Consider the following 26,618-nt stretch of genomic DNA (forward strand, 5'->3'; position numbering starts at 1 on the left):
CAAAACCTGATTGGTCATTTTAGTGGCCAAGGGGCCATTAATCTCGGCCCACATTTTTATAAATGGAGATACACAGGTAAACAAAGTGCTCCCCCGCAGCGCTTGCTCGCTTGTGTTCACTATTATGCTTAAGCCTGCTTGTATGTACGGAGCTCAGTTTCCCGTGCAGCTGTGCATCCTATTGCACGTCCACTGCCTTATCACTGCCTGCCAAGCTCCACTGCTGCTGAGCTACCAGGAAGCAGACCCTGGATTGTCTGCACGTGATCAGCCTGCATGGCCAGTGTGACATCGTACTCCTTCTGCACCTGAGATCCTGCCTAAGAATCCCTGGACAGAGCATCCAGAAGAAGCCAGGAGACAAGGGCAGAGAGTGCATCCTTCACCAGGAGAACAAGGGCAGAGGCTGTCCTTTCCCCAGAAGCCAGAAAGAATCTCCTTTCCCCTGAAGCCAGGAAGATTCCAGCCAGTGTCCACAGGCAAAGCTTCCCTGAAGATTGGACACTTGTAATAGGCTGTGACATGGCCCCGAGGGTGATTGATAATTAATCAGAATTTATGAGTAAATACTTTAATGCCTCTGTAATTTCTACTGCCTCCTGCTATTGCAGAAAGAGCTTCAGCCCACCTTATTGGGCAAGCAGCATATTGACCCTAAGCGGCATTAAGCTGCAGGGAAACTCCTCTCTCTGTTTGCTGTTTGAACATTTGCCAGTTATTAACAGGTTACTGTTTGATGTTATTTCTACAATGTCTTCCATAAGTGTGTAGAACATTAATATTACAATTCAGGGGTTGGGGGTGGCAGAGTTCAGAATATTGAAGTTAATAAATTATATATTTTTATAAAATATCCTCTCACACCAATTAATTTCTCCCCTCTGCCACAGTCAGCGTAGGCAGCAGAATGCCCCTCCACGACAGTGACATCATAGAAGTCATTGTGTAATGTCATATATAGGGCTGTGTGACATCATATATAGGGCTGTGTGATGTCATAGAAGCAATTCTGTGACTTTATGGAAAGGAATAAATGATGTCATAGAAGGGATTTTGTGACACCAATTAGAGGGCTGTATGATGTCACAGGGGGGATTGTGTGACATCATTGAGAGGGCCTTGCGACATTGTAGAAGCTATTCTGTGACTTTATGCACTGTGTGACAACCTAGAAGGCATTGTGTGACGTGATGGAGAGAGCTGTTTGACATCATAGAGAGGGCTGTGTGATGTCATAGAAAGCATACTGTGATGTCATAGAGAGGTTTGTGTGGCACCATAGAAAGGGCTGTGTGATGTCATAGAACCAATCCTGTGACTTTATCAAGAGAACTCTGTAGCATCATAGAGGGGATTGTGTGATGTCATGGAGAGGGCTGTGTGGCATCATAGAGATTACTATGTGATGTCATAGAAGGTATTCTGTGATGTCATAGCAGGGGTGTGTGACATGACAGAGATGGCTGTGTGACAGCATAGAGAGGATTTTTTGGCATTATAGAGAGGGCTGTGTGACATCATGAAAATGCTTCTGTGAGATTTTATGGAAAGGACTGAATGATGTCATAGAAGGAACAGTGTGGCATCATGGAGATGGCTGTGTGACATCATAGAGAGAATTTTGTGACATCATAGAGAGGGCTGTGTGATGTCATAGAAACATTTCTATGACTTCATAGTTAGGGATGTCTGACATCTTAGAGAGGTCTGTGTGATGTCAAAGAAGTATTACTCTACATTTAGGGACATGACTGGCACCATAGAATGAACTGTGTGATGTCATCGAGAGGGATGTTAGACATCATAGAATATTCTGTGACATCATTGAGAAGGCACTGTGACTTCATCAAGGAGATTGTGTGATGTCATGGAGATGTCTGTGTGACATCATAGAGAGGTCTGTGAGACATCATGGAGAGGATTTTGTGACATGATAGAGAGGTCTGTGTGATGCCATAGAAGGCATTCTGTGACATCATAGAGAGGGCTGTGTGACATCATAGAGAGGGCTGTGTGATGTCAAAGAAGGCATTCTGTGACATCAGAAATAGGCATGTGTCAGGAAGTAGAGAGGGCTGTGTGACATCATGAAAACGATTCTGTGACTTTATGGAGAGAACTGTATGATGTCATAGAAGGGATTGTGTGATGTCATGGAGCGGATTGTGTGACATCATAGAGACATTTCCTGACATCATAGAGAGGACTGTGGCATTGTAGAAGGCATTCTGTGATGTCACATATAAGGCTCTGTGACATCAAAGAAGGGTTGTGTGACATCATAGAGAGAACTATGTGATGTCATAGAAGAGATTCTGTGACTTTATGGGGAGGATTTCTGAAGTGTGGGGGTGGGGAACATCCAAACCATCTCATCCTTTATTTTGGCACCCACCCTGTGGCAAATTGATTTTGAGTGATTATTAATTAACTCTGGGAATCAGAATGAAGCTAATGAAGTTATTTTACTTAGTGGGGGCTATTGTGTGGCCTATCTTCTGTTTTCTTTTCTAAAATTGGATCAAAGCCCAAATTGGTTACCTTTTGTTTAATCTAATTTTGAAGAAGATCAAAACTAAACTTACATCCATTTTTTGGAGCTGGGGGGATTTTATCCTTGGCTATATTGGGTTTAACGTCACTGAGTCTTTCACCAGTAATACTAAGGGGCATTCACCAGTAACATTACAGGAAATGGAAGTATTACTTCTTCTGCTTTATCTACAGCCTTAATGAGGGTGATCCTTCCTAAGACTGAGGTGCCAGACTCTGGTTCAGAATTTTATTCACGTCAGACTGTGGCATTTCTGGTGTGTGTGATCTTAGGCCTTATAATTTTTGATTTTATAACAATGTTAACATTACGTGTGAGAAACTCAAGTGTGATGCCTTTAAGAAATAAAAAGAAGGTGTCTGTGTCCCATACAAAAGATAAACAAAGTACCAGTCCAAATCAAAACAATGATAACTCTGGGGCACAGCAAGGGACTACCACTACGCCTCCTCCCCTACATTCTGGGAAAGCTGCCAATGCTCTTACCAAGAATGATACCATGGCAGGATGCCCAGGAGTACAGGGAAATAATCAAACCCAAGATGTTCCTTCAACTAATAACAATAACTCGGCCAGTTTGATTCCCCAGGCAGCAGACAAAAACCACCCAAGCTCCAAGGCAGATTTGAACTCACAGGTCTCAGGCCAGATCCCAAATAATTCAAACCTGCCAGTGGACTCATCAAAGTCTGTCTCAGCACAGGTCATCTTAGTGCCTGTCAAGGCAAAAGCTAAGACATTTGACAAAGAGTGATTCAAAGGAGGATGTAAGAGAGGGGACCTCTGGTGAGCAAGAGGAGGAAGAGGAGACATTTAGTCTTCAGGATTTGGCAAACTTGCTTAGATCCCAGTACTCTGATGAGAGGAGTGCTGTGAGGTTGGCTGCCAAGAAAGAGGGTGGTTCTGAGGAGTTTAAGAGTGCTCCTAGGAAAGTTCTGTTTCTAGGACAAGGACAACAGAACAAGAAAAGGAAGAGAAGAAGGATGACATCCAGGATTCCAACAATCCTCTCAGAGAGGTCAGGGAAGTTAGAAAGGAATACTCAAGGGAATCAGGTGAACCAATCCTAAGCTGGCTGGTGAGATGCTGTAGCATTGGTGCTAATGCCCTGCAGGTAGGAGACAAGTCTGCCAAGCAGCTGGGACCTCTCACCAAGGAGAGTGGAGTGGACAAATAGTAGCGATGAGGAAATGGAGGAGATCTATGGGAGAATGAGGTCTTTCACTGTTGGTGAATTCACTGACCACCTCAGGCAGATAGAGGACAGCTTGGCACATTCTGCCATAATCTGTGCCATAAAAACTCTAGGTACAGAGATGAAAGGAGGCATTGAGAATGGCATTAAGAACAGCATGAAAGAACTGAAGGAGGATCTCAAAACCTCCATTTCTAATCTGGTAAAGGATTCCATTCCTGCATCATCTGAATGGGTGCATGTTTCTGCCATCTGGAACAGATGCCCACCTCCTGCAAGGCAGTTCCAGCCCAGGAGGAGACAAATTCCACCCAGACATCAGCAATCACATGTGTGGGCAGCTAGGGTCTGGCATCCAGAAGACAACAGGATGTACGGAAAGACAGAGGCCCCTCTCCTTACTGCCATAACCCATAATATTTAGTGGTGATGTAAGCAGACAGAAATTATGTTTATCTTCACACTATATAACCCAGCACTGTACACGAATAAACGCCATTTGTTCTCCACCATATCAGTGTGTGTGAGCTGTGGTCATGAGTGGCCAAGAACAGGTCACCGTCTCGTTCCTGAACCAGGTCGCTGCTTGCCCCCACAAGGGCAACATGTGGTGCCGAAACCCGGGAGAACACCTGTGCTCCAGGAACGGCTGTCAGAGCTGCAGGATCGGCTCGGCAGGCGGAGTTTGCGAAGAGGGGGGACGCCCCCCAGGGACCCCGAGGACCATGGAGGCTCTTGTGAAGGTCGTATCGCAATTACGTAATCAGTGGCATATAAATTGTAAGGTTAGGGATTTTACTCTTGCTATTGCAAGACTTTTACAAATTGGGGTCATTGACCAGCCAGTGGAGATTCTCCACCCAGAGGTGTGGGGTAAATGCACCCGAGCACTAGCAGAGGAAACGAAATCTGCTGGGTGTGCAAAACATCTAAAGGCTTGGGGCAGAGTTGAGCAGGCTCTGAAAACAGTCATGCAGGAGAAAGAAACTTGGAAGGTGGCTAAGGAATATCTGTTAGTCATTCCAAAAGCAGGAGTTGGGGGGGTCAAGCAGACTCCGGACCCTGCGGGGGGGAGTGGTCCCGCCAAGGTAAAAGATCAGGAGGGAAATGTCCCTCTGGAAATCCCCCCAAAACCCCCGGACCCCCCTATTGAGGAGCAAGTACCAGTAAAATCCCCCTGGGGCGAGGAATGTGGCGACGGGGGGGGGGGGGGGGGGGTGGTGGTGTTCAGAAGAGACCTGGACAAAGCCTCCACCTCCATATTCGCATAAAGATGGTGCCGAGTGGCAAGGTGAAGGGCGTGGCAAAGGTGCACGCGGCAGGGACAAAGGGGAGGCAGATGAGTAGTCAGAATCAGACAATCAGAGAAGAGAAGCAGGGAAGAAAAACAGGGAAAGAAGCCAAGAAACCAATCAAAGCATGTACGAATTGGCCCCTCCACGCCCCCGCAGGTGGAGCGAGCTGAGCAGGGGGGCGGCACCCACCGGTAAGAAGAAGGGGCGGAAACATAGCCCAAGCAAGGGGCAGGGTGGGCGCAGGAGGAGGGAGCCGGCAGACAAAGAAAGGGGGCGGGGGTCGGAGTTCGGCAAAATGCTGCCGATGTCCGGAAGCAAGCAGTCAGTCAGCTTCCGGCTCAGAGTCAGACAGCACCGCGGGAGAGAGGTCCGGCTCGAGCTCAGAGGAGGAGATAGAAGCAAACAAACAGCAAGAGACTTTTAATAAAAATAAAAATAAAAAGGGGTTGGTAGGGAAACAACTCTCTCTCACAAACTGGAGAGAAGTGAACGCGGCGTGTGCTGAATGGGTCCCACCATCTAAATTAGCATACCCAGTACGAACAACGGGAGAGGGAGAGGTGACATCCATGCCGATCAACCCTAGGATAATGCAAGATATAGTGAAAGCAATTGCAGAGTAGGGACTTAATTCACCTATGGTGTCCACTCTCTTAGACAGTCTCTTTGGGAATGATAATTTGATATCATTTGACATCAGACAAATTTGTAAAATGATGCTTGATGGATCAGAGATGATTGTTTTTAAACAAGACTAGGAGGAAAACTGTGCAAATAAAATAGCTGAAATAACAGGGGCAGACCACCCACTACATGGCTCCAGTGTACTAAGGCTGATGGGCAAGGATCCAGCTATGCCCTCTCCTATACTACAAGCAGTATATATACAAAGATTAATTTAGTTTAATTAGCAGATTCAGTCACATGAGAATTACCTACAGGGATACCATCAATAATCTGACTATTTTGGAAGTCAGAAGTTGGAAAAGGCATTAGCTATTAAATTATAGAATTTTTCTTACTACTAAATTGAGCCAAAATAACTCATGATGATCAGGCTGACTTGCTCGCGGTCTGCCTCTGTCATTCACCTTTCAGCAGCTATCCAGTGGGCCATTAAGAGTCGTTAGGCTTACAAAGGTGTCATAGGAAAGCACTTCTTTGAAGATCTCTCTGCATCCAAGGTGAGGGGAGAGTGGGGAAGCTCTCAGGCAAGCACGAGTGTCCAAGGCCAGTCACTAGTGGTGTCCCTCAGGGATCAGTGCTGGGCCCCATCCTCTTTAACATCTTCATAGATGATCTGGATGAGGGCATCGAGTCAGTCATCAGCAAGTTTGCAGATGACACTAAGCTGGGGGCAGATGTGACTGAACTGGAGGGCAGAAGGGCTCTGCAGCGGGACCTTGACCACCTGTACAGATGGGCAGAGGCCAATGGGATGGGGTTCAATAGCTCAAAGTGCAGGGTGCTGCACTTTGGCCACAACAACCCCATGCAGAGATACAGGCTGGGGTCGGAGTGGCTGGAGAGCAGCCAGACAGAGAGGGATCTGGGGGTACTGATTGATACCCGCCTGAACATGAGCCAGCAGTGTGCCCAGGTGGCCAAGAGAGCCAGTGGCATCCTGGCCTGCATCAGGAGTGGTGTGGTCAGCAGGAGCAGGGAGGTCATTCTGCCCCTGTACTCTGCACTGGTCAGACCACACCTTGAGTACTGCGTTCAGTTCTGGGCCCCCCAGTTTAGGAAGGACACTGAGATGCTTGAGCGTGTCCAGAGAAGGGCGACGAGGCTGGTGAGAGGCCTCGAGCACAAGCCCTACGAGGAGAGGCTTAGGGAGCTGGGGTTGTTTAGCCTGGAGAAGAGGAGGCTCAGGGGTGACCTTATTGCTGTCTACAACTACCTGAAGGGTGGTTGTGGCCAGGAGGAGGTTGCTCTCTTCTCTCAGGTGGCCAGCTCCAGAACAAGAGGACACAGCCTCAGGCTGCGCCAGGGGAAATTTCGGCTCGAGGTGAGGAGAAAGTTCTTCACTGAGAGAGTCATTGGGCACTGGAATGGGCTGCCTGGGGAGGTGGTGGAGTCGTCGTCCCTGGGGCAGTTCAAGGCAAGGTTGGATGTGGCACTTGGTGCCATGGTCTAGCCTTGGGCACTGTGGTAAAGGGTTGGACTTGATGATCTGTGAGGTCTCTTCCAACCTTGGTGATACTGTGATACTGTGATACTGTGAAGAATGGATAAAATCCAAGGTGGGAACCCCCCAAAGGCAGGAAGACCCCAATATTTATAACCTTCGCTAGACAAAGGGCAGAGTTACCACACCTAAGGTGCAAAAGTGCACAGCCAATCCCAGCCTGATTCCAGCACGGTCACTGCCTCGTGTGGACAGAACTCCTTTGCTCACCCCCTTCACAGCTGCAGAGCAGGCAAGGGGGGGGAGGAAACCAGGTGGCTTTCCCTCTTCCCCCTGAAGTCCGGGCAGGAGAGGAATTTAGGGGTACAGGACTCCAGGACACTGGCTAGGGCTGGGTGCTAGTTTGGACTGGATGATCTTGGAGGTCTCTTCCAACCTGAGTGATTCTACGATTCTATGATTCCATGAAAACAGAGTGGGTTGTGTGACACCATAGAGTAGGTCATGTGAAACCACAGATTGAGTGGTTATAGAGTGGGTTGTGTGACATCATGGAGTGGGTTGTGTGGTATCTTAGAGTGGGATGTGTGACATCATAGATTGCATTGTTGTCACGGATGGGAAAGTTTGTTTGGGGGGGAGGTTTGGGGGAAATGATATGTGATACAGATGTTTATAAAAGGTATAAATGATTTATTATATACACTAGGAATCCCCTTCCCCAAACTTATTTACAATTATGCCATGTAAGTTCTTTATATGCGGTTTGCGAATTAAATCACAGAATGATTTATGTACAAGAAATCAGGAATTTAGCAACAGTTTGTAAAAGAATTTAGAAAGAGAGTTTGTGGCTTGAAAATGCCAGGATTTAGGGAGAGAGTCTGTGATTTTTTTAGAGAGTTCACTGGAAGCTTGAGAGATTATTCAGTCTTTAAATTAAGTTCTTGTCAGTTACTCACTGATCAAATGTAGTTCAGAAAAGTTTCAAAGTCTTTATGAATTTTAAGGCGCATTGTCCGAGGCTCCACGGGTCCGGTCGAGCTGAATGCTGACTCCCATGGCTCGTAAGGATCGGGCCCCTGCCTGGAACGGTGCCGTCTTGAGCTGGTTGTTTGCGGTGCGAATGCCGCGTGTGCGTGTGTGTGTAATCAGCGAGCAGGGTATCGAGCAAGAGAGGTGCAAGTAGAGCAGGGTAGAGAGCGAGGGGCTCGTAAGTTAAGTTAAGTTGCAAGGGGTGCAAGGGGGGTATTTTTTATAGTATTTTAGAAGAGGTGTGTTCAGCCATTTCAGGCAATTTTACGTTGATTTTACAGATTGGTACAAAATTATAATCAATTCATACAATTGGACAATTCTTACCACAAATAACCTGTAGGACCACCCAGGGGTCAACCTCCAACAGATGGTCACCGGACTACGGGAACCAAGGTCCCTTTCTCAAAACATAGCCAATGTTTACCTTTTACCCCTCTGGGGAGGAATCTTCTCAGAGGCCCTGTAGCTGCTGGGACAGCAGATAGGAATATTGTTTTGGTTTTTGCGATGACTGGCTTCAAGTGAGCCACTGTCCTGTGCACAAAATGGGGCCTGCAAAAGGGCTCTGCTACCTTCCATGACAATTGTATAACAATATGGACAGCATTGTATGACATCATAAAGTTTGTTGTTAGACATCTTAGCATGGATTCTGTATCATTACAGAGTGGGTTGCGTGGAACCATAGAGTGAGTTGCATGGCACCATATAGTGAGTGTGTGGTGTGACATCATAGAGGTGTGTTCTGTGATACCATAATGTGCAATATGTGACATCATTGACTGGGTCATGTGACATCATTTAGTGGGTTGTTTGACATCATAGAGTGGGCTGTGTGAAACCGTAGAGTGTTTTGTGTGACATCACAAAGTAGGTTGTGTGGCACTGATGGGGTTTGAGCAGAACTGAAGTGAAAAGAACAGGCAGAGTAACTGAACAGACTTAGGTCATACTGATAAGGAGGCACAGCTGCAGAAGGGTGGCCTTTGGAGGCTGGCAGAGAAGCTGCTATCTGTAGCTGAGCTGTGCGAGGAGGGCAGGCTGGTCTGCCCTGGGAACAAGCAATGTTGTGGCTAAGTTGTTGCAAAAGGGGACTATGGGGGGTAGTTGGTCAGGTCTGCCTCTGTGCGTGTGGACAGCCCATGCTCTGCTTTGTAAGCCTATCAAAGTACAGGCTTCTCTGCCGAACCCCACTATACAGGCATCATACTTAGCTTCAATAAACAGATTAACCATTATGCATCACATTGGTGTAAGCCTGGGGTCTCTCCCTTCTCCTGCGCGGCCTACAAGAGAGGCCAACACAATAAGACACCGCAGAACGCATTGTCTGACATCATTGGGTGGGTTGTGTGACATCATAGAACAGGTTCTTTGACATCTTAGAGTGCATTATGTGACACCACAGAGTGGGTTCTATGACACCATGGAATGCGTTCCATGACATCATAGAGTGAGTTGTATAAAAACATAGATTGGGTTGTGGGACAACATGGAGTGTGTTGTGTGACACCATAGAGTCCATTGTGTGAAACCAGATTGGGTTGTGTGACACCATATAGCACATTTTATGACATGATAGAGTGGATTGTGTGACAGCATACAGTGCATTGTGTGACACCATAGAGTGTGTTGGGTGAACCCATAGAGCGCATTCTGTGACATCATAGAGTAGGTTCTGTGCCAACATGAAGTGGGTTGTTTGACATCCTAGAGCGGGTTGTGTGACATCATGGACTGGATTGTGTGACACCCATAGATTGTGTTGTGTCACACCTTCAGCTGCTGAATTTCCAGCTGCTGAATTCATGGAAGGGCAGGAAACTCCCAAACTACAACATCAGGAATGGTGTGGCCAGCAGGAGCAGGGAGGTCATTTTGCCTCTGTACTCTGCACTGGTTAGACCACACCTTGAGTACTGTGTTCAGTTCCGGGCCCCCCAGTTTAGGAGGGACATTGAGATGCTTGAGCGTGTCCAGAGAAGGGCGACGAGGCTGGTGAGAGACCTCGAGCACAAGCCCTATGAGGAGAGGCTGAGGGAGCTGGGATTGGTTAGCCTGGAGAAGAGGAGGCTCAGGGGAGACCTTATTGCTGTCTACAAATACCTGAAAGGTGGTTGTGGCCAGGAGGAGGTTGCTCTCTTCTCTCAGGTGGCCAGCGCCAGAACGAGAGGACACAGCCTCAGGCTGCTCCAGGGAAAATTTAGGCTCGAGGTGAGGAGAAAGTTCTTCACTGAGAGAGTCATTGGACACTGGAATGGGCTGCCCAGGGAGGTGGTGGAGTTGCCGTCCCTGGAGCTGTTCAAGGCAAGATTGGATGTGGCACTTGGTGCCATGGTCTAGCCTTGAGCTGTGTGGTAAAGGGTTGGACTTGATGATCTGTGAGGTCTCTTCCAACCCTGATGATACTGTGATATTGTGATACCTTACAGTGGCTTGTGTGACACCATAGAGTGAACTGTATGACATCATAGAGTGCATTGTGTGATATGTTTTTTATGACATCACCGAATTGGTTGTGTGGCACCATACATTGGGCTGTGTGATACTGTGACACCATACAGTATGTTGTGTGACATCATAAAGTGGGTTGTGTGGCATCATAGAGTGTATTGTGTGATACCATACAGTGCAGTTCTGTAAAGAGAGCAGGATCTGCAGAATCAGATTTGGTACCAACAGTGGATGGTGCTAAAGTTCCTGTTGTATGTGAAAAGAATCTGTTAGGGAAAACTGTTTGGGTATTTTCTCCTTCAGGCGAAGGGAAACCTGTCCGAGGGGTGGTGTCTGCTGAAGGTCCTGGTCACACCTACTGGGTAATGCAGGAGAAGGGTGAAATCCAGTGTGTGCCACAGAGAGGTTAAGCTCAGAGAGTATAACACAAGCTGTCAGGAGCTTCTGGTTTAGGTACTTCATGGGTTCCGATGACAGAATCTACGAGAGAATCTACAGTACGTGAGCACAAACCCAGTGTCAGCTGGGAGCCCCTGGGTGTCACCTGCAAAGAGACAAAGTGTTTGCTGTTTTCTGAGCTTTTGAATCACCTGCATCTGAGGCAGCCAGAATGAAGTGTAAACTGAAAACAACAAGAACCTGTACTAGTCATTACTGTAAATATTGGTTTAGATTAGACAGTTCTCAGCAAAACACTGAGCTTCAAAGCTTGTTACACAGCAAAGCTGGTCTGGAGCATGGCAAAAGCAAGACAAAATGAATTGGGAGAGAGCACAATGAGGCAGAGCACAATGAGACAGAGCAAAGTGAGACAGAGGAGGTTGTTTACAACTCCTATTTTATTAATTGTCTGAGTCTGATGGCTCCATTCAGCCACAGAGATTGGCCAATCCGAATGGCACTCTGCCAAAGCTAACCAATTAGGTGAAGCCAAGGGCTTGCTTTACCCAAATATGGGAAAGTACAGGCCATGCACAAGGTAAACACAAGCCAATAAATGTCCTTTGTTTACCACAGCAAAACAAGTCTAAGCAAGCCCTGGGTTCTCAGGCTTGATGTCTCCAAGCTTCTTTACCACACTACTCTCCACTCCAGTACAGGAGGAGGGAGAGTGGGAGATCATGTCTGAACAAGCCAGGATACATATCAGGCCTATTTTGGCCTTCCATGACACACTCCTTATTCAATGCCATTTGTGTCATGCTTAGGTTCCACACAGTTCAACACATTTCACCATCTCATTTGATTCTCATACTTAAATCCCTTCTTAATTACACTCATGACTTAAATTGCATACTTAAACCATCTCAACCATGGTATCCTCAGGTGACATTTGGGTGCCTGCCTCAGCCATAGTCCTCTTAGCATACTGAACTGTGGCTTAGTAAGCACAGGCCAGGCCTCAGCAGAGTGCAAGAACCTGCTAGCTCTCACTGGAGTAAGGCACCTTTCTGTCAGCTGGTGAGTCAGTCTAGCAGGGTTTCTCACTGTGGGTGAATTTCTTGCTAGCAGAGGACATGAAATGATAAATATGAGCAACCCATGCTGAGAAGTGTCCTTGGGCCCAACTTGGGAGTTAAGATACCAGACACTGGGTAGAACCCCACACACACAGCTGCAGTGGGCAGAGTTAGCCAGCCCAAGGGGGCTGGGTTGGCCAGCCTGAGGGCTGACCCCTGTAGAATGCTATTGTATATCAGCCTATGTATGCCTCACACGTAACCCTGTACCCTCTATATGTAACCAATCTTAGTTGTGCATGCCTCTTGCAAGAAGGCATGTAAGTGTCGTAAAATGTCGTTTGGGGAAATTTATGGGGAAAACATGCGAGGCCGATACAAAAGAAAACTGAATGATTTATTACTAAAGCACGAGAAATCCCCTTCCCAAACTTATTATGACTATCCCACGTAGATTCTTTGGTCCGCGGTCGTAGAAACAGCTAAATAAAGAGAGTCTTTGATTTTTAAGAGAGTTCTTTGAGTCTCGAGAAGTCACTCAGTCTCTGAATAATGAGTCTGTTGGTTACTCACTGTTCCAAGCAGTTCAGCAGAGTTTCGAAGTATTACTGAAGCTTAGGGCGTTGTCTGGACTTTCCGAGGATTGGACGTTGTTGATTCCGTGCTGAGCAAGTTCAGCAGGGTTGAGAGATCATAGGAGCTGGCAGAAGCTGAAGCGCAGGGGCAACAGGAGCACAGGAGCTAGAGAGCAGGAGCTCCCGATTAAAGCAGACACACCATTTTTATAATGTTTAAGAGGGGAGTGCTTAACCAGTTCAGGTGATTTTTATGTTATTTTTACAGATTGGTACAAATTATAATTAACTCATACAATTGGACAATTCTTACCACAAACAACCTGTAAGACCACCCAGAGATCAGCCCCCAACAGGTGGTCAGCGGGCATTAGAACGAAGGTCCTCCCAAACCAAAACAAAGCCAATGTTTACCTTTTACCCTTCCTAGGGAGGAATCTTCTCATGGGTGCTGTAGTATTGTTTTGGGTTTTTGCAATTGCTTTGGCCTTCAATGTGAGACACTGTAACATGCACGACAGGGGCCTGCTACCCTCCATGACAGTAAGTCTCTGTGACACCGGAAATAAATGGACTGTGACCATCTAACCATATTGGTGAACAAAGAGTCATTGTACCCAGGTGCTCCGCCGGCACCTCACCTTTGCTCAGGTGAAGTCCCAGGCCATGGGGGGTGATAACCATCCTAGAAATCTGCCTGGATCCTTCCTGCCACTCAGGGACTGGCCACCTCAGGGCACAGTGTGTCCCCACACAAGGGCTGTCAACTTCCATGCCATGATGGCATCAGACTCCATGAAGCCTGTTATGTGCCAGTGACATTGATCAGTAGTGTTAAAGAGCCCCTTGGGGGCTTGCACAACAAAATTCTGTATAGTAATTTCAGGCAGGGAGAAAGAAATGACAACCTCCCCAGCATAACTTCCCCAGAGTAGCAGGCCTAAAAAGATGAGAAACAAACACATTGCCACTGCCCCAGCAGTGGCCTTGCTGCTCTACTGTGGACTCTGCTTTCAACAGCAAGGCTGCTGCCTCATCAGTGCCCTTCGGCCATTTGAGTGAGCGTCAGTCATGAGGTTCAAAGCTTAAATATGCTCTCTCAACCTGCTGTCTCGGGAGAGAAGGTTCTTTTAGGGATCCCCCAAAAGAAACTAAGATGGAACCAAGGAGTTGCTTGAAAAAGGCTGTCATCTTATTTTTGCTTCTGTGTGCCAAGGGAAAAGTTAGAAGATCTTTGCAGAGGGATCAGGATTACCCCAACAGACCCTGGGTGGATCTATTTGTGCATCCCCTGCTGTGTGGACTGCTCACCAGGGTGGGTGCAGTGGTGTTGAGTTAGATTGTAGCTCTGACTGAAGCTCTTGCCGCAGTCGGTGCAGCTGTATGGTTTCTCACTGCTGTGGAGGAGTTGGTGCTGGATGAAATCCAAGCTTGTGGTGAAGCTCTTGCTGCACTCAGCACAGGGAAACAGCTTCTCTCTGGTGTGGATGCGTCGGTGGATGCGGAGAGTAGAGATCTGGCTGAAGCTCTTACCACAGTCTGGGCAGGTGAAGGGCTTCTTACCAGTGTGGATGATGCGGTGTCGGGTCAGGTAGCTGTTCTGGCTGAAGCCCTTACCACAGTCAGGGCAGCTGAAGGGCTTCTCACCAGTGTGGATGAGGCGGTGTTGGGTCAGATTGTCACTCCGGCAGAAGCTCTTGCCACAGTCAGCACAGCTGTACAGTTTCTCACCACTGTGGATGAGTTGGTGCCGGATGAAATCAGAGCTTGTGGTGAAGCTCTTGCCACACTCAGCACAGGGGAACAGCTTCTCTACAGTGTGGATACGACGATGCTTGCGGAGGGTAGAGATCATCCTGAAGCTCTTGCCACAGTCAGGGCAGGAGAAAGCCTTCTCTCCAGTGTGAGTGAAGCGGTGTTGGGTGAGTCCAGAAATCTGGCTGAAGCTCTTGCCGCAGTCAGGGCAAGTGAAAGGCTTCTCGCCAGTGTGGGTGCGATGGTGCCGGACGAGAGTGCTCCTGTCGCCGAAGCTCTGGCCGCAGTCAGCACAAGTGAAGGGTTTTTCACCACTGTGGATACGGCGGTGGCTGCTGAGGTTGGCACTCTGGTGGAAGCTCTTACCACAGTCAGGGCAGGTGAAGGGCTTCTCACCAGTATGGGTGTGACGGTGGACAATGAGATGGCTCCTGTGGCCGAAGCTCTGGCCACAGTCAGCACAGGTGAAGGGTTTTTCGCCAGTGTGGGTATGGCGGTGGCTGCTGAGGGTCGAGTTCTCGCTGAAGCTCTTACCACAGTCAGGGCAGGTGAAAGGCTTCTCACCAGTGTGGGTGCGATGGTGGACGTTAAGATGGCTCCTCCGGCGGAAGCTCTGGCCACACTCGACACAGCTGTAGGGTTTTTCACCGCTGTGGATACGGCGGTGTCTGGTGAGGGTAGAGCTGTGGCGGAAGGTCTTACTGCAGTCAGAGCAGGTGAAGGGCTTCTCTCCAGTGTGGATGAGGTTGTGCTGGATTAGTCTGGAGCTTGTAGTGAAGCTCTTGCCACAGTCACCACAGATAAAGGGCCGGGTGCCAGGGTAGGGACAGAGGTGCTTCACCAGCTCTGAGCCAGGTGGGAAGCTCTGCCCACACTCAGGGCACAGATTCATCTGTTTGGGTGGTACAGAGAGGGCTGCCATGATGCCATTCTTCTCATACTCCTCCTCTTCCTCATCCTGTTCATATTCATTCTCATCAGTCTTCCTCTCATATTCATTGTTCTCATAGTCATTCTCCTCAGCATTGTCATCCTCCACCTTCTCCTCCTCCTTCTCATCCTTGGGGCTGCACTTTGGCTCCTTCATTTTGTTCTCTGGCTGCTTCTTCTCCCACCTCTTGTCCATGTCCTTTTGAGAGGCCATGCTGACAGGGGAAGAGGTCACTGTTGTGGCCTAGAGAAGACAGAACTACCTGAACCCAGGAGCTCAAACCCTGGGATCCTGCCTGGCATATGACAGTCCTTGACTCCTGACATCTTCCAAAACCCAACATATGGCTGGGACAAGGAATGGAGAAGGGCTCTCAAACTCCCAGTTCCTGCCACAGTACAGGGTCAGACCTCTAATCCCTGTGCTCAGATCCCAGTTCCTGTGATTGGCAGGCCGAGATACTCTGGGACTGACAGGCACTCTCATCCCCTCTGCTTGTCAGCCCTGTGACAGTTTGTATGTGGCTGATCAGACTCAGGGCAACAGGCCAGTAGTCACCAGGTTACCAGAGATAAGACCTGGGCAAAAACAGGGCCTGCGAGCTCTAAAGTGGTAAAGCTAAGAAAAACAGAGCCTGCAAGTACCATCCCTGTAATCAAAGGCAGTACTGTGAGGTTGGCTAAACAGCATACAGAGCAGTAATGATCTTGAAAGGCTCTGCAGAGGACAAGCAGCTGCAGAGGAAGCTAAAGATGATGAAGACTCCCCTCACTAGGGGGCTGTGTGACCACTGAAGCCAAATATGTGCATGAGCAGTGGGGAAAGATGTTATGTATCAAATTGTGAAATAAGGGAGGAGCTTTGTCCTGGCCACACATCACAGAATCCTGAACCCATATATACCGAGAGCCTAGGTGGCTGAGCTGAACAGCACCAGTCTGTTGTTGAAGGCCAACAGGCCTAAATCATGTCTAGACATATTCCCTGTTCCCCCTCCCCGCTAGTCAGGGGGCAGAGTGCACAGGACAGAAGACAGTAGGCTTGAAGACATCCAGTTGAGGGTCCAAGACTTGCCCAGATTTGTTCTGCTTTGCATTTGTTAGTGTCTTGCCCAAATAAGGGTAAAAGCAAGCCCTGGTTTCATCTAATACAGTCAGTTTTGGCAAGTGCCATTCTGATTGGTGAATCTTGTGGCCAAAGGACCACTACCCTCAGGAAAATAATATAAATGGAGCTAAGTCACAAGCAACTTGCTCTGCTCTGACAACATGCTCTCTGCCCTGCCACATTGTGCTTTGCCTCATCGTGTCTGCCTGCATGCTGTCCACCTTGGAAGGAGTCAAGACCATGTCAGAGATTGTGCTAACCCCCCAGCTTCCTGCTGAAGCCCTGGGAAAACTCCAAAGCTGCTAACAGCTTTGAAACCACCAACAGCAACCCCTCCATGTGCTTTGGGTACTGTGTGATACTACAGTGCAGCCCCAGAAATCTGGAGAGACTACTTTCTGAGCAAATATTCTAAAAGCCTCTTTGTAATTAAAATGCCTGATTTTGTAACTAAATCCTATTGTGCCTTCTGCTGTAGCAGAAAGGAGCCTCTTGGGTCTACCTCGAGGGCAAGCAGCATACTGGCTACAAGATTCTCTTTCCAACTGTTTAAACTGTTTATATTTCTGCTAGTTTTCCTTAATTGCTCTAGATCACCTGCTCCCCCTGTGTGTAAATATCCCAAAGCTGCATTTGAACACTGCAGAGAAGTTCTGCTGTTGAGATTTAATAGTACTAAAAATTGTTCATAGTCATTAATAACCTTTGCCTGGATATAAAAATTAGTAGCCACTAATTAATTTTGTATACAGCTGTAACAGAGTCTCACCAGCACAGCAAGTGCTGTCTCAAGGTGGTGTCTCCTACCTTAGGAGATGCCAGCTGACCAGCTTTGCAATCTCTGCATCTCAGGAGTGTTGCTGGCAGTTGTATGGGGTGAGTATAACCTGACCTTGGATCAACAGAGCTACTCAGGATTCTTTCCTGTATCTTACCGGGCAGTGTAGTTCCAAGTACCTCTCTCTTTCAATGATTTCAGTAGTTGAGTTATAATAAAGAATTGGAACTGTACCCAGAGGGGGGTACCCGTGTGGTGTGTGTGTGTAAAGGGTTAACTCCCCTGAGGGAGTGGTCTTGAACCTGATCCCAGGTCTTCTTGACTCCTCCCTGGGAGTTGGATCTTGAACCCAGCCCCAAGTGTAGTGGTTAGCCCACTCCCAATTCCTCTCTACACCCCTATAAAAACAGAGGAACTTCCTCTTTCCTGCCTCTCTCTCACCTGCCTGTTGCCACTACATTGCTGCTGCTGCTCCTGTCTTACCACGTGGTCATCCTCTCACGCGGTGGACAAATCCTGAGAATCTACCTCCATCCCTTACCATCAATCTGGTTGTATACATATTTTTGTATCTTGGGTTTGCTTTTTTCCCTTCCCTATACCTCTTTGTAACTCCCCTAGCTTACATATCTTCTAGTTAAAGTTTGTTCTCTTTTAACTTCCAAATAAAAGTGAGACTGTTTATTTGGGTGTGGTTTACTTTTTCCTCTGTACATCTAATTTCTTTCTTTCCAAAAGGGGGGAGAGGGGAAGGCATTGGTTCTCTTAGCTATATTTTGAGCCTCTGGGAAATTACAACTAGAACCAAAACAGTGTGTGTGCACTTCTTGGATCCCAAAGAACCCACTGGAACATAATTTATGGTGAAGGAGGATGGGACCTGGGAATTGAACTATGTGGCTTGTCAAGTGGAGTGCACAGCTGACAAGAGTGTGTCTGGGGAGATACATAGCGTATACAGTTGTATCTAGGAGACAGTTAATGAAGAGTAATGACAAAGAGATTTCTTATGGGAAGTGCTGCAGACAGCAATTCTGGTAAGAAAATGGAGGCACCTCCCATGGAGCAGGTTATGTGGGGCAGGAGCCTTGGAATACTTTATGGGATAAATGGGAAGAATGTACTAAAGTACACCCAGAGCCACGGGGGCAAAAAGACCCCATGTATGTAGCTAAATATTTGGAACAGTTTATCCAAAATCCAGGAAGAGCTGGGTCAGGCTGTAGCATAGGAGGGGCTCTTCTCAGCACATTCAAAATCACTGTGGGGCTGAGCAGGAAAGAAATCAGCAATTGCAAGAGCAATTGCAAGCCATTTGGGCTGATCAGCTGGCTCAAAGGCAGGCTTTATTTGGAACGGAGAAGACAAAGGAACAGCTGGAGGAGAAATGTATTAAATTGGCTGAAAAATGTGCTGCATGAGCAGTGGGGTGCAGAGAGGGGAAATGAAGCAAAGGCCATAGAGGTCCATCAGTCAGAGCTGTTGTCACGTGACCAGACCAGGATCCCAAAACATGGGATGGTAACATTTGGAGTTCTGATGCAGACTCAAGCTCTGATGATTTGGAGGTGGAAACACAGAATAAACAAGTGTACCCTCAGATGAAGAAGGGAAAAACACAGGCAGATCCAGTTAAGGAAAGGGCTACATGGTTATATGTTAAACTGTGTAAGGTTATGGAACAGGTAATCCTGAGTGCAACCACACAGCACCTACAGAATGGCCAAGGGATCAGGGCCAGCCAGCATGGGTTTAGGAAAGACAGGTCCTGCCTGATCTTTTACAATCAGGTTATCCCCTGGTGAACATGGGACAGGCTGTCTACCTGGACTTCAGCAAAGCTTTCACACTGTCTGCCACAACAAGCTCCTGGCACAGCTGGCAGCTCGTGGCTTGGACAGATTCACTCTGAAATTGATTAAGAACTGGCTGAAGGGCTGGGCCCAGAGAGTGGTGGTGTTCCCCAGGGATCAGTGCTGAGCACAGTCCCGTTCAATATCTTTACTGATGATCTGGACCAGGGGATTGAGTCCAGCATCAGTAAGTTTGCAGATGACACCAAGCTAGGAGCAGCTGTGGATCTGTTGAAGGGTAGGAGAGCCCTGCAGAGGGACCTGGACAGGCTGGACGGGTGGGCAGAGGCCAATGGGATGAGATTGAACAAGGCCAAGTGCAGGGTTCTGCACTTTGGCCACAACAACCCCAAGCAGCACTACAGGCCGGGGACAGAGTGGCTGGAGAGCAGCCAGGCAAAGAGAGACCTGGGGGTGCTGATAGAGAGTAGCTGAAGATGAGCCAGCAGTGTGCCCAGCTGGGCAAGAGAGCCAATGGCATCCTGGGCTGGCTGAGGAACAGTGTGGCCAGCAGGACAAGGGAGGTTCTTCTTCCCCTGTGCACAGCACTGCTCAGGCCACAGCTTGAGTCCTGTGTCCAGTTCTGGGCTCCTCAATTCAAGAGAGATGTTGAGGTACTGGAACGTGTCCAGAGAAGGGCAGCAAGGCTGGGGAGGGGTCTGGAGCACAGCCCTGTGAGGAGAAGCTGAGAGAGCTGGGGGTGTGCAGCCTGGAGGAGGGTCAGGGTAGAGATCATTGCTGTCTACAACTACCTGAAGGGAGGCTGTAGCCAGGTGGGGTTGGGCTCTTCTGCCAGGCAACCAGCAACAGAACAAGGGGAGACAGCCTCAAGTTGTGCCAGGGGAGGTCTAGGCTGGATGTTAGGAGGAAGTTGTTGGCAGAGTGATTTCCCATTGGAATGGGCTGCCCAGGGAGGTGGTGGAGTCACTGTCCCTGGAGGCATTCAAGAAAAGACTGGATGGGGCACTCAGTGCCATGGTCTGGTTGACTGGATAGGGCTGGGTGATAGTTTGGACTGGATGATCTTGGAGGTCTCTTCCAACCTGGTTGATGCTAGTCTATTCTAACAATTTATTCAAAAGCAGCTTCACCTGGAAGAAAATGACCTGAAAGAAAGATGGGCAGGGACTTTGGACAAGGCCTCATAGTGATAAGGGGGAATGGATCGAAGCTGGAAGAGGGAAGACCCAAACCACAGATAAGCAAGAAATTCCCCACAGGAAGGGTGGGGAGACACTGGAGCAGGCTGCCCAAGGAGGTTGTGGATGCCTCTCCCTGAAAGTGTTCTAGGCCAGGAAGGGGCCTAGAACATGGAAGGGGGTTGGAACTGGATGACCTTTAAGGTCCCTTCCAGCCCAAACCATTCCAGGAATGTATCCAGAGTGGACAAACTGCACAGTTCAAGCTGAGCAACAGCAAAGGAACCAGGAAGGAACAGGGTGAGGCAGTGGAAGGCAGAAAAGAGCTCAGCTTTAGCTGCTGTTCAGAATCTTCAGAACCCCTCAATGCCTCTAAAACCTCATTAAGAGAGTTTCAAAACTCCTCCGAGTTCCTAAATGCACCTAAAGATGCATTCACATCTCTCAGCAGCACTGGGGAGACTTTCAGGAGTTCTGCATTTACCAAACTCTTCAAAGATGTCTGAAAAATCACCAAAGTAGCTTAAAAAATCTGCACCTGTTGAAACATTTCTGAAACTCTTCCAACTCCTTCTGTAGAGACTCTAAAGACTTTCTGGATGTCCTTAAGCCTTCCACACCCTTGAGAAAGGCTGAAGCAAGCTTAAAGCTGCTCTCTTTAAAATTCTTAAAGGTCTCTAAACTCGTCAGTCCTTTCAACCCCCCCAGAAGTTCCTCAGACTACCTAAAGACTACCTCAAAAGTCAACAAATCTCTTCAGAGATGATCCAACATTCAAGAAATTTCATTAAAATCTCTTTTAAAAAAATCCTCTCACCAAGTCACAAAAACTAATCCTGAAGGGACTTTAGTGACTTTCTAGGCCTATGGATCTGTTTGACACTCTTCAGACATACTCAAAAAAGGTCTGAAACTGCCCTAAAAACCATCAACATCTCTTCAAAACTCCTAACCCCCCTTAAGAACATATTAAAGGTTTCCAAATGTCTTTATTACTTCCTAAAGACTCCTGAAGATGCTTTAGAGTCCTTTGTAAGACTTGAAGATATTAAGGAGTCTTATGGCACTCAAATTGCCTTGCAAAATCTGCTGATATATAATAAAAATATTGACAAAAATCATTAACAGGCTTAAAAGTAAAAAAAAATTTCAAAAATCACTAAAAAGGACACAAAATAAAAAAAAAAACCATAAAAAAGGCCTGAAAGTAATAAAAATCTTTTAAAATCATTTAAAAGGCCTCAAAATGACCAAAATGCCCTCAAAAGGCACAAAAATGTTTTGAAATATTCAAACTATCTTCCAAAAATCATTAAAAAGGCTTGATTTTTTTTAATCACTAAAAATGACAGAAAAGGCAAAAAATCCTTTAAAAAAAGGCCTCCAAATTATGAATATACCTTCCAAACTCATTAAAAAGGCCTGACAATGATCAAAATAGCATCAAGAGTGATTAAAAGTGACCAAAAAGAACCAAAACCTCTCAAAAAAATCATTTCAGTCTCTGCCAAGCTCCTGCCAAGTGATTGTGCAGAGCTCTCAGCCAGGTTTTGCCTCTCCTGTCACTCTTTAGCCTCCTTCAAGAATGCTTCCAAAGGCTGAAAAGTGCCTGGAAAAACCTTCAACAGCTGCTTCAGTCTCTTGAAGGTGCCTAAAAACTCACTGAAATCCATTCAAACCCCCTGGAATTACCCAAAGTCCCTCTCAAGGCAGCAAAATCTCCCTGGAAGAGCTTGGTAGAGACTTGGATGAGTTTTTGGTTTCTCGACTCTGCACAGAATCCCGAACAAAAATCATCAAAATCTCTTCTGAGCTCATGAAAACCTCTGAGCAACTTTTCACAGTTCATAACAATCTCCTAAGAACTCCTTAGGGGGAGATTTTCAGGAGCTGCTGTAACCCAGCTCTGCCCCTGCCCCACAGCCCAGCCAAGATGGCGCTGCTCCACACGAGCTACAACTCCTGGCCTGCCCCGCGGCCCTGCAGCTAAGGCTTAGTGATGCTCCCAGGCCCCAGCACTGTGGGAAACCCTTCCCATCACTGCTTCTCCCACCCTCAGCGCTCCCTGACCCCCTAGGCTCCTCCCGGCTCCACTCCCACTACTCTCAGCCCTCCCCAGCCCCCTCACTATCTCCTGTCCCTGCTCCTGCTCCTTTTGGCACTCCCTGAGCCACTCAGCTCCCTCCCAACTCTTCTGCTACTCTCAGTGCTCCTAGAGCCACTCAGCTCCCTCCCGGCTCAGACCCCCACGGCTCCACTCCTGCCACTCTCAGCAATCCCTGATTGCCTCAGCCCCTTCTGCCTCAACTCCTGCCACAATCAGTCCCTCCCAGTTCCACTCCTGCCACTCTCATCACTCCCAGACCCCTTCAGCCCCTTCCCGACTCTGCTCCTGTTACTCTCAGCCCCTTGACACACCTCACAATGCCACAGCTCTGCCATGGCTTCCTTGCCGCACCTGCGCCCCCTTGGTCTCAGTTGCAGAAGTGCAGGAGGGAGCCCTGAGCTGAGGCTGCTGCCCTGGGCTGGGCAATGGGGAGGGCTCTGTGGGGCTGCTGAGGGAGAGGAGGCTGAGGGCTGCAATCAGGATCCTCTGGGGCATGCGGGGGGGAACCTGTGGCTGGGATTGGAATCTACTGGGGCTGGGGGGGGCTAAGGGGTTCTGGGGGTCTGCAGCATTTGGGCTCTGATGGGGCCTGGCTGAGCCAGGCACACTGGGCAGAGCAGGGCCACTTGGGCACCACAGGCCCCGGAGGTGTCCCCAGCCGTGCCCACAGCCAACAGCAGCTGCAGCAGGGGCCAGGGCTGGAGCCTTCCCCTCCAGCCAGGACAGCAAAAGCCTCCAGGCCAAGGGGGAGAAGCTGGCAGCAAACACAGCCTGGGGAGGTCAGGAGGGTGTTCTGGAGGGGCTGTGGGTTTGGGGGGTTCTGACACGTGACTAAATTGTGTACAGATTTGGCAGATGTAGATGACAGTAAAGCTATGATAGCAGCCTGCATAATAGATGCACAAGATGAATTTAATAGAATTAAAACTGTTAGAGAGAGTCAAAAAGTTAAAGTGGAAAACACCACAGAAAGGCTAAATGAAAAGATTCACCACCTGAAAAGAGAATTAAGGAAGTCAGAAATGCAAAGCCAAAGGTTGTTCGATTTATTGACACTTCAAATGAGAAACAGTAATAGTGGCTCAACAAGTCCTGCTTTGCCCGTAAAAACCTCGGAACCAGGTGCTGATCCTGCCGCTCCCCTTCTGAGCAGTTACAGCTGCGTACCCCGAAGAGATGCATCGGGACCAGGAAGGACCGTCCGAACCCCAATCCCTCATACCGCGATTGCAGCTGAAGGGAAAAGGCTTTAATTTAATAGACTTTGAGGTAGCAGTGGTAGAAGAGCCAAGCTGGCTAACTACTGCGGACCCACGGCCATTAGGGACCTTCACCCCACTGCCACCAAAAGTACCTCTGCAGCCATCACCACCGAGACACCTCTCCGCCCCAGTGTACCGGACCCGCTTCAACTCAGACGTGAGGAGACAATGAGGAAGAAAACTTTGCGCTCCAGATCAGAAAGAAGTTCCTCGAACTGCAACTGTACAGACTACAGCTCTGGTGAAGACTCCACACCGGGAAAGCCCTTCCGTGTATGGCCGATTTTCAAGCGTGAATACACTGAGAATCGTCGTGGATGCAGAGCAACCACCACGCGTGTGCGGTCATACAGCGGAGCAAAGTTCCGTGAGGTGCAGGAAACTTTTGTGTGCAAAGCAGGAGAAACAGTGACAGATTATGTGTACAGGGTAGCAGAACTGGGGGGGATACTGTGATCTTGAGCAGGGAAGAAGTAAAGGGTTGTTCTTGGGGGCCAGAAGTATTTTTGGGTGCAGGTCCGGATGGGGATTATTCCCTAACATCATGAGTCTCTTATTGGGCGGGATCCTTAGATCCGATAGACAGACAGGAACCTACTGAGGTTCACATGACTGATTCAGCTGAATTAACAGCTGCAATCAAGAGGCTTGCTTGTGTACAGGCTATGTATGACTGTGGAAGGTACCCATCTTCATTAGATGCACCCATTGACCCAACAAGACTCAAGCTCTTAGTTAGGGGTCTACTGGCTGCTCTTAAAGGTGTATGTGATGCTAGAAGAGAGCAGATAGAACAGGCGAATAACACCACAGGGGGTGCCCCACCACATCAAATGACGTGGGAGGAATTATTAATAGAACTGTCCGAGAAGGGCAGAGACCTGGGCTATTCCAATCCTGTGCTCTCACCAAAGCCTTCCCGGCAGAAGCACTACACAGGGTCTAAAGGCAGCAACATGGAGACTCCACATGGGAAGAAGCCAGAAGTGCGCCATGCTAAAACTTTCCCCACAGCGTCTCCCGCTAGCCCAAATAGCAGCCTGGAGTTAAATTGCTGTCACACTGGGAAACCCAGAGGGCAGGATTTCTACTGCAGGCAGAACACTCAATATGGTATTAATCCCAATGACTTGCCAACCGGGTGAGGATACAAAAGAAGGTTAGACCAAGTTCCCCTGAGAAAGAGATAGAAGCCCTAAAGGCTCACCTGAATGAACTGGAGAATAGTCTTGGCAGGAATAAAAATGAAGGCTGCAGTAAAAGTCCTGAAACTGCTTCCCCAAACAAGGCACATAGTCCTGTCCAGCAGAGCAAGGCAAAAAACTAGACACAGCAGCGAGTGCTCCAGGCCTCATTCATCGCTTTGTAAATGTTTGTCAATGGTCTGATAACTGGGAACCAGTTATCGTAATTCTCACAGGGCCAGACAGGACTGCAGTGAAATTCCTCATAGACACAGGTGCACAGATCACAGTGTTAAATGTGCACCTGGCAAAACATCTAAGCATCTTGCCATCTAGGAAAAAGATAAAGGGTGTCACAGGACTGCCTGACACCTGCCACCTAGCCAAAACAAGGCTGTGGCTACCAGGTGATAAGCGGAGCACCATAGTTGAAGTGGATTTGAGCTCTTACCCAGAAAATATTCTAGGGTTTGATGTCCTGGCTGCTAAGAGATGGCACATCTCAGATGGCACACTATGGAGCTTTGGCTCTTGCAGGGTAAGGGCAAAAGAAATAAATCTTGCCAAAGTTTGCATGTTGCAAACTGCTCCCCCACTGCCTAATTCACATGTAACTTGTGTAGCACAATACTCGTTACCAGCAGCAGCCAGGCAAGGCATTTCAGAGGTGATTGCTGACCTGGAGAAAAGGCAAATTATTTCAAGAACCCACTCTCCATACAATTCACCAGTCTGGCCAGTTCGCAAGGCAGATGGAAGGTGGAGGCTAACCACAGATTTCACAAACTTAACAGTAATACCCTTCCTCTCACTGCTGCAGTTCCTAGTTTGACTTCCACAGTGACAGCCATTCAAGCAGCATCCCATGCCTGGATGGCAGCCATGGATGTGAAGGACATGTTCTTCATGGTACCACTGAGGGAGAAGGACAAAGCACAGTTTGCTTTCACCTGACAAGGCATTCAGTACACTTTTAGTAGCCTTCCACAGGACTACAAACACAGCCCCACTATCGCACACAACACATTAGCAGCACTGCTAAATACAATCCAGGTCCCAAAAGATGTTAGCATCTATCACTACACTGATGACATCTTAGTGGGAGGCAATGACAAGGAACAGGTGGGCTTGGTAGTGAAGCTATCTGGGAATTCTTGACCAGCCAAGGGCCAACCATCCCACAAACCAAGTGGCAGGGCCCAAGCCAAGAGGTCAAATGTCTGGGATCATGGTGGATAGCAGGTGCAATGTCAGTGCCAGCAGATGCTTTAGAAGCCATTGAAAAGGGCCAATTACCCAACAACAAAAAGGAGCTTCAACAGCTACTTGGTACCTTGAGTTACTGGAGGAAGCACATTCCAGGCTTCTCTGTAATTGCCTGTCCCCTTTATGACTTGCTTAAAAAGCACAAAGTCTGGGACTGGACCCCAAGGCACACTGAGAGCCTAAAAACCCTCAAGGATGAGTTGAAAGCCTATCAAAAACTGGGACCTTTGCACCCACAAGATGCCTTAAGGTCTGAATGGGGCTTTTCAGAGCATGCCTCATACTGTGGGATATTCCAAAGGGGACCCAAAGGCCCTAATAGAGCTCTGCTGTTTTCATCAATGGCATTTAAAGAGACCAAAATGAGGTACTCTGAATGGGAGAAGGGACTCCTCTCCCTAACTTGAGCTGTCAAAGAGGCAGAAAAGCTTCGCACTACCCAGGACATTTTAGTGCAAGGCCCTTTCCCTCTGCTGAAAGTGATCCTTAAAGGAACTCCCTCACCAGAAGGGATTGCCCAGAAGGCCACTCTAAGAA

General features: G+C 48.1%; 1 protein-coding gene and 1 pseudogene across 1 annotated transcript in view; one reads left to right on the forward strand and one right to left on the reverse strand.

The window, feature by feature from the left end:
* The window catches only part of LOC135174133 (gastrula zinc finger protein XlCGF57.1-like), a 173,340-nt pseudogene that overhangs the window by 95,666 nt on the left and 51,056 nt on the right, over window positions 1-26,618 (forward strand).
* The window catches only part of LOC135174132 (gastrula zinc finger protein XlCGF57.1-like), a 28,365-nt gene continuing 13,232 nt past the window's right edge, over window positions 11,486-26,618 (reverse strand). Inside the window, exon 2 of the mRNA XM_064141371.1 lies at window positions 11,486-15,628. Coding sequence (XP_063997441.1) covers window positions 13,976-15,598 — 1,623 coding nt within the window. The 5' untranslated portion in view covers window positions 15,599-15,628 and the 3' untranslated portion in view covers window positions 11,486-13,975. The remainder of the gene's footprint in view (window positions 15,629-26,618) is intronic.

Source organism: Pogoniulus pusillus, unplaced genomic scaffold (assembly GCF_015220805.1).
Source record: "Pogoniulus pusillus isolate bPogPus1 unplaced genomic scaffold, bPogPus1.pri scaffold_47_arrow_ctg1, whole genome shotgun sequence".
In the NCBI taxonomy this organism is placed as follows: Eukaryota; Metazoa; Chordata; class Aves; order Piciformes; family Lybiidae; genus Pogoniulus; species Pogoniulus pusillus.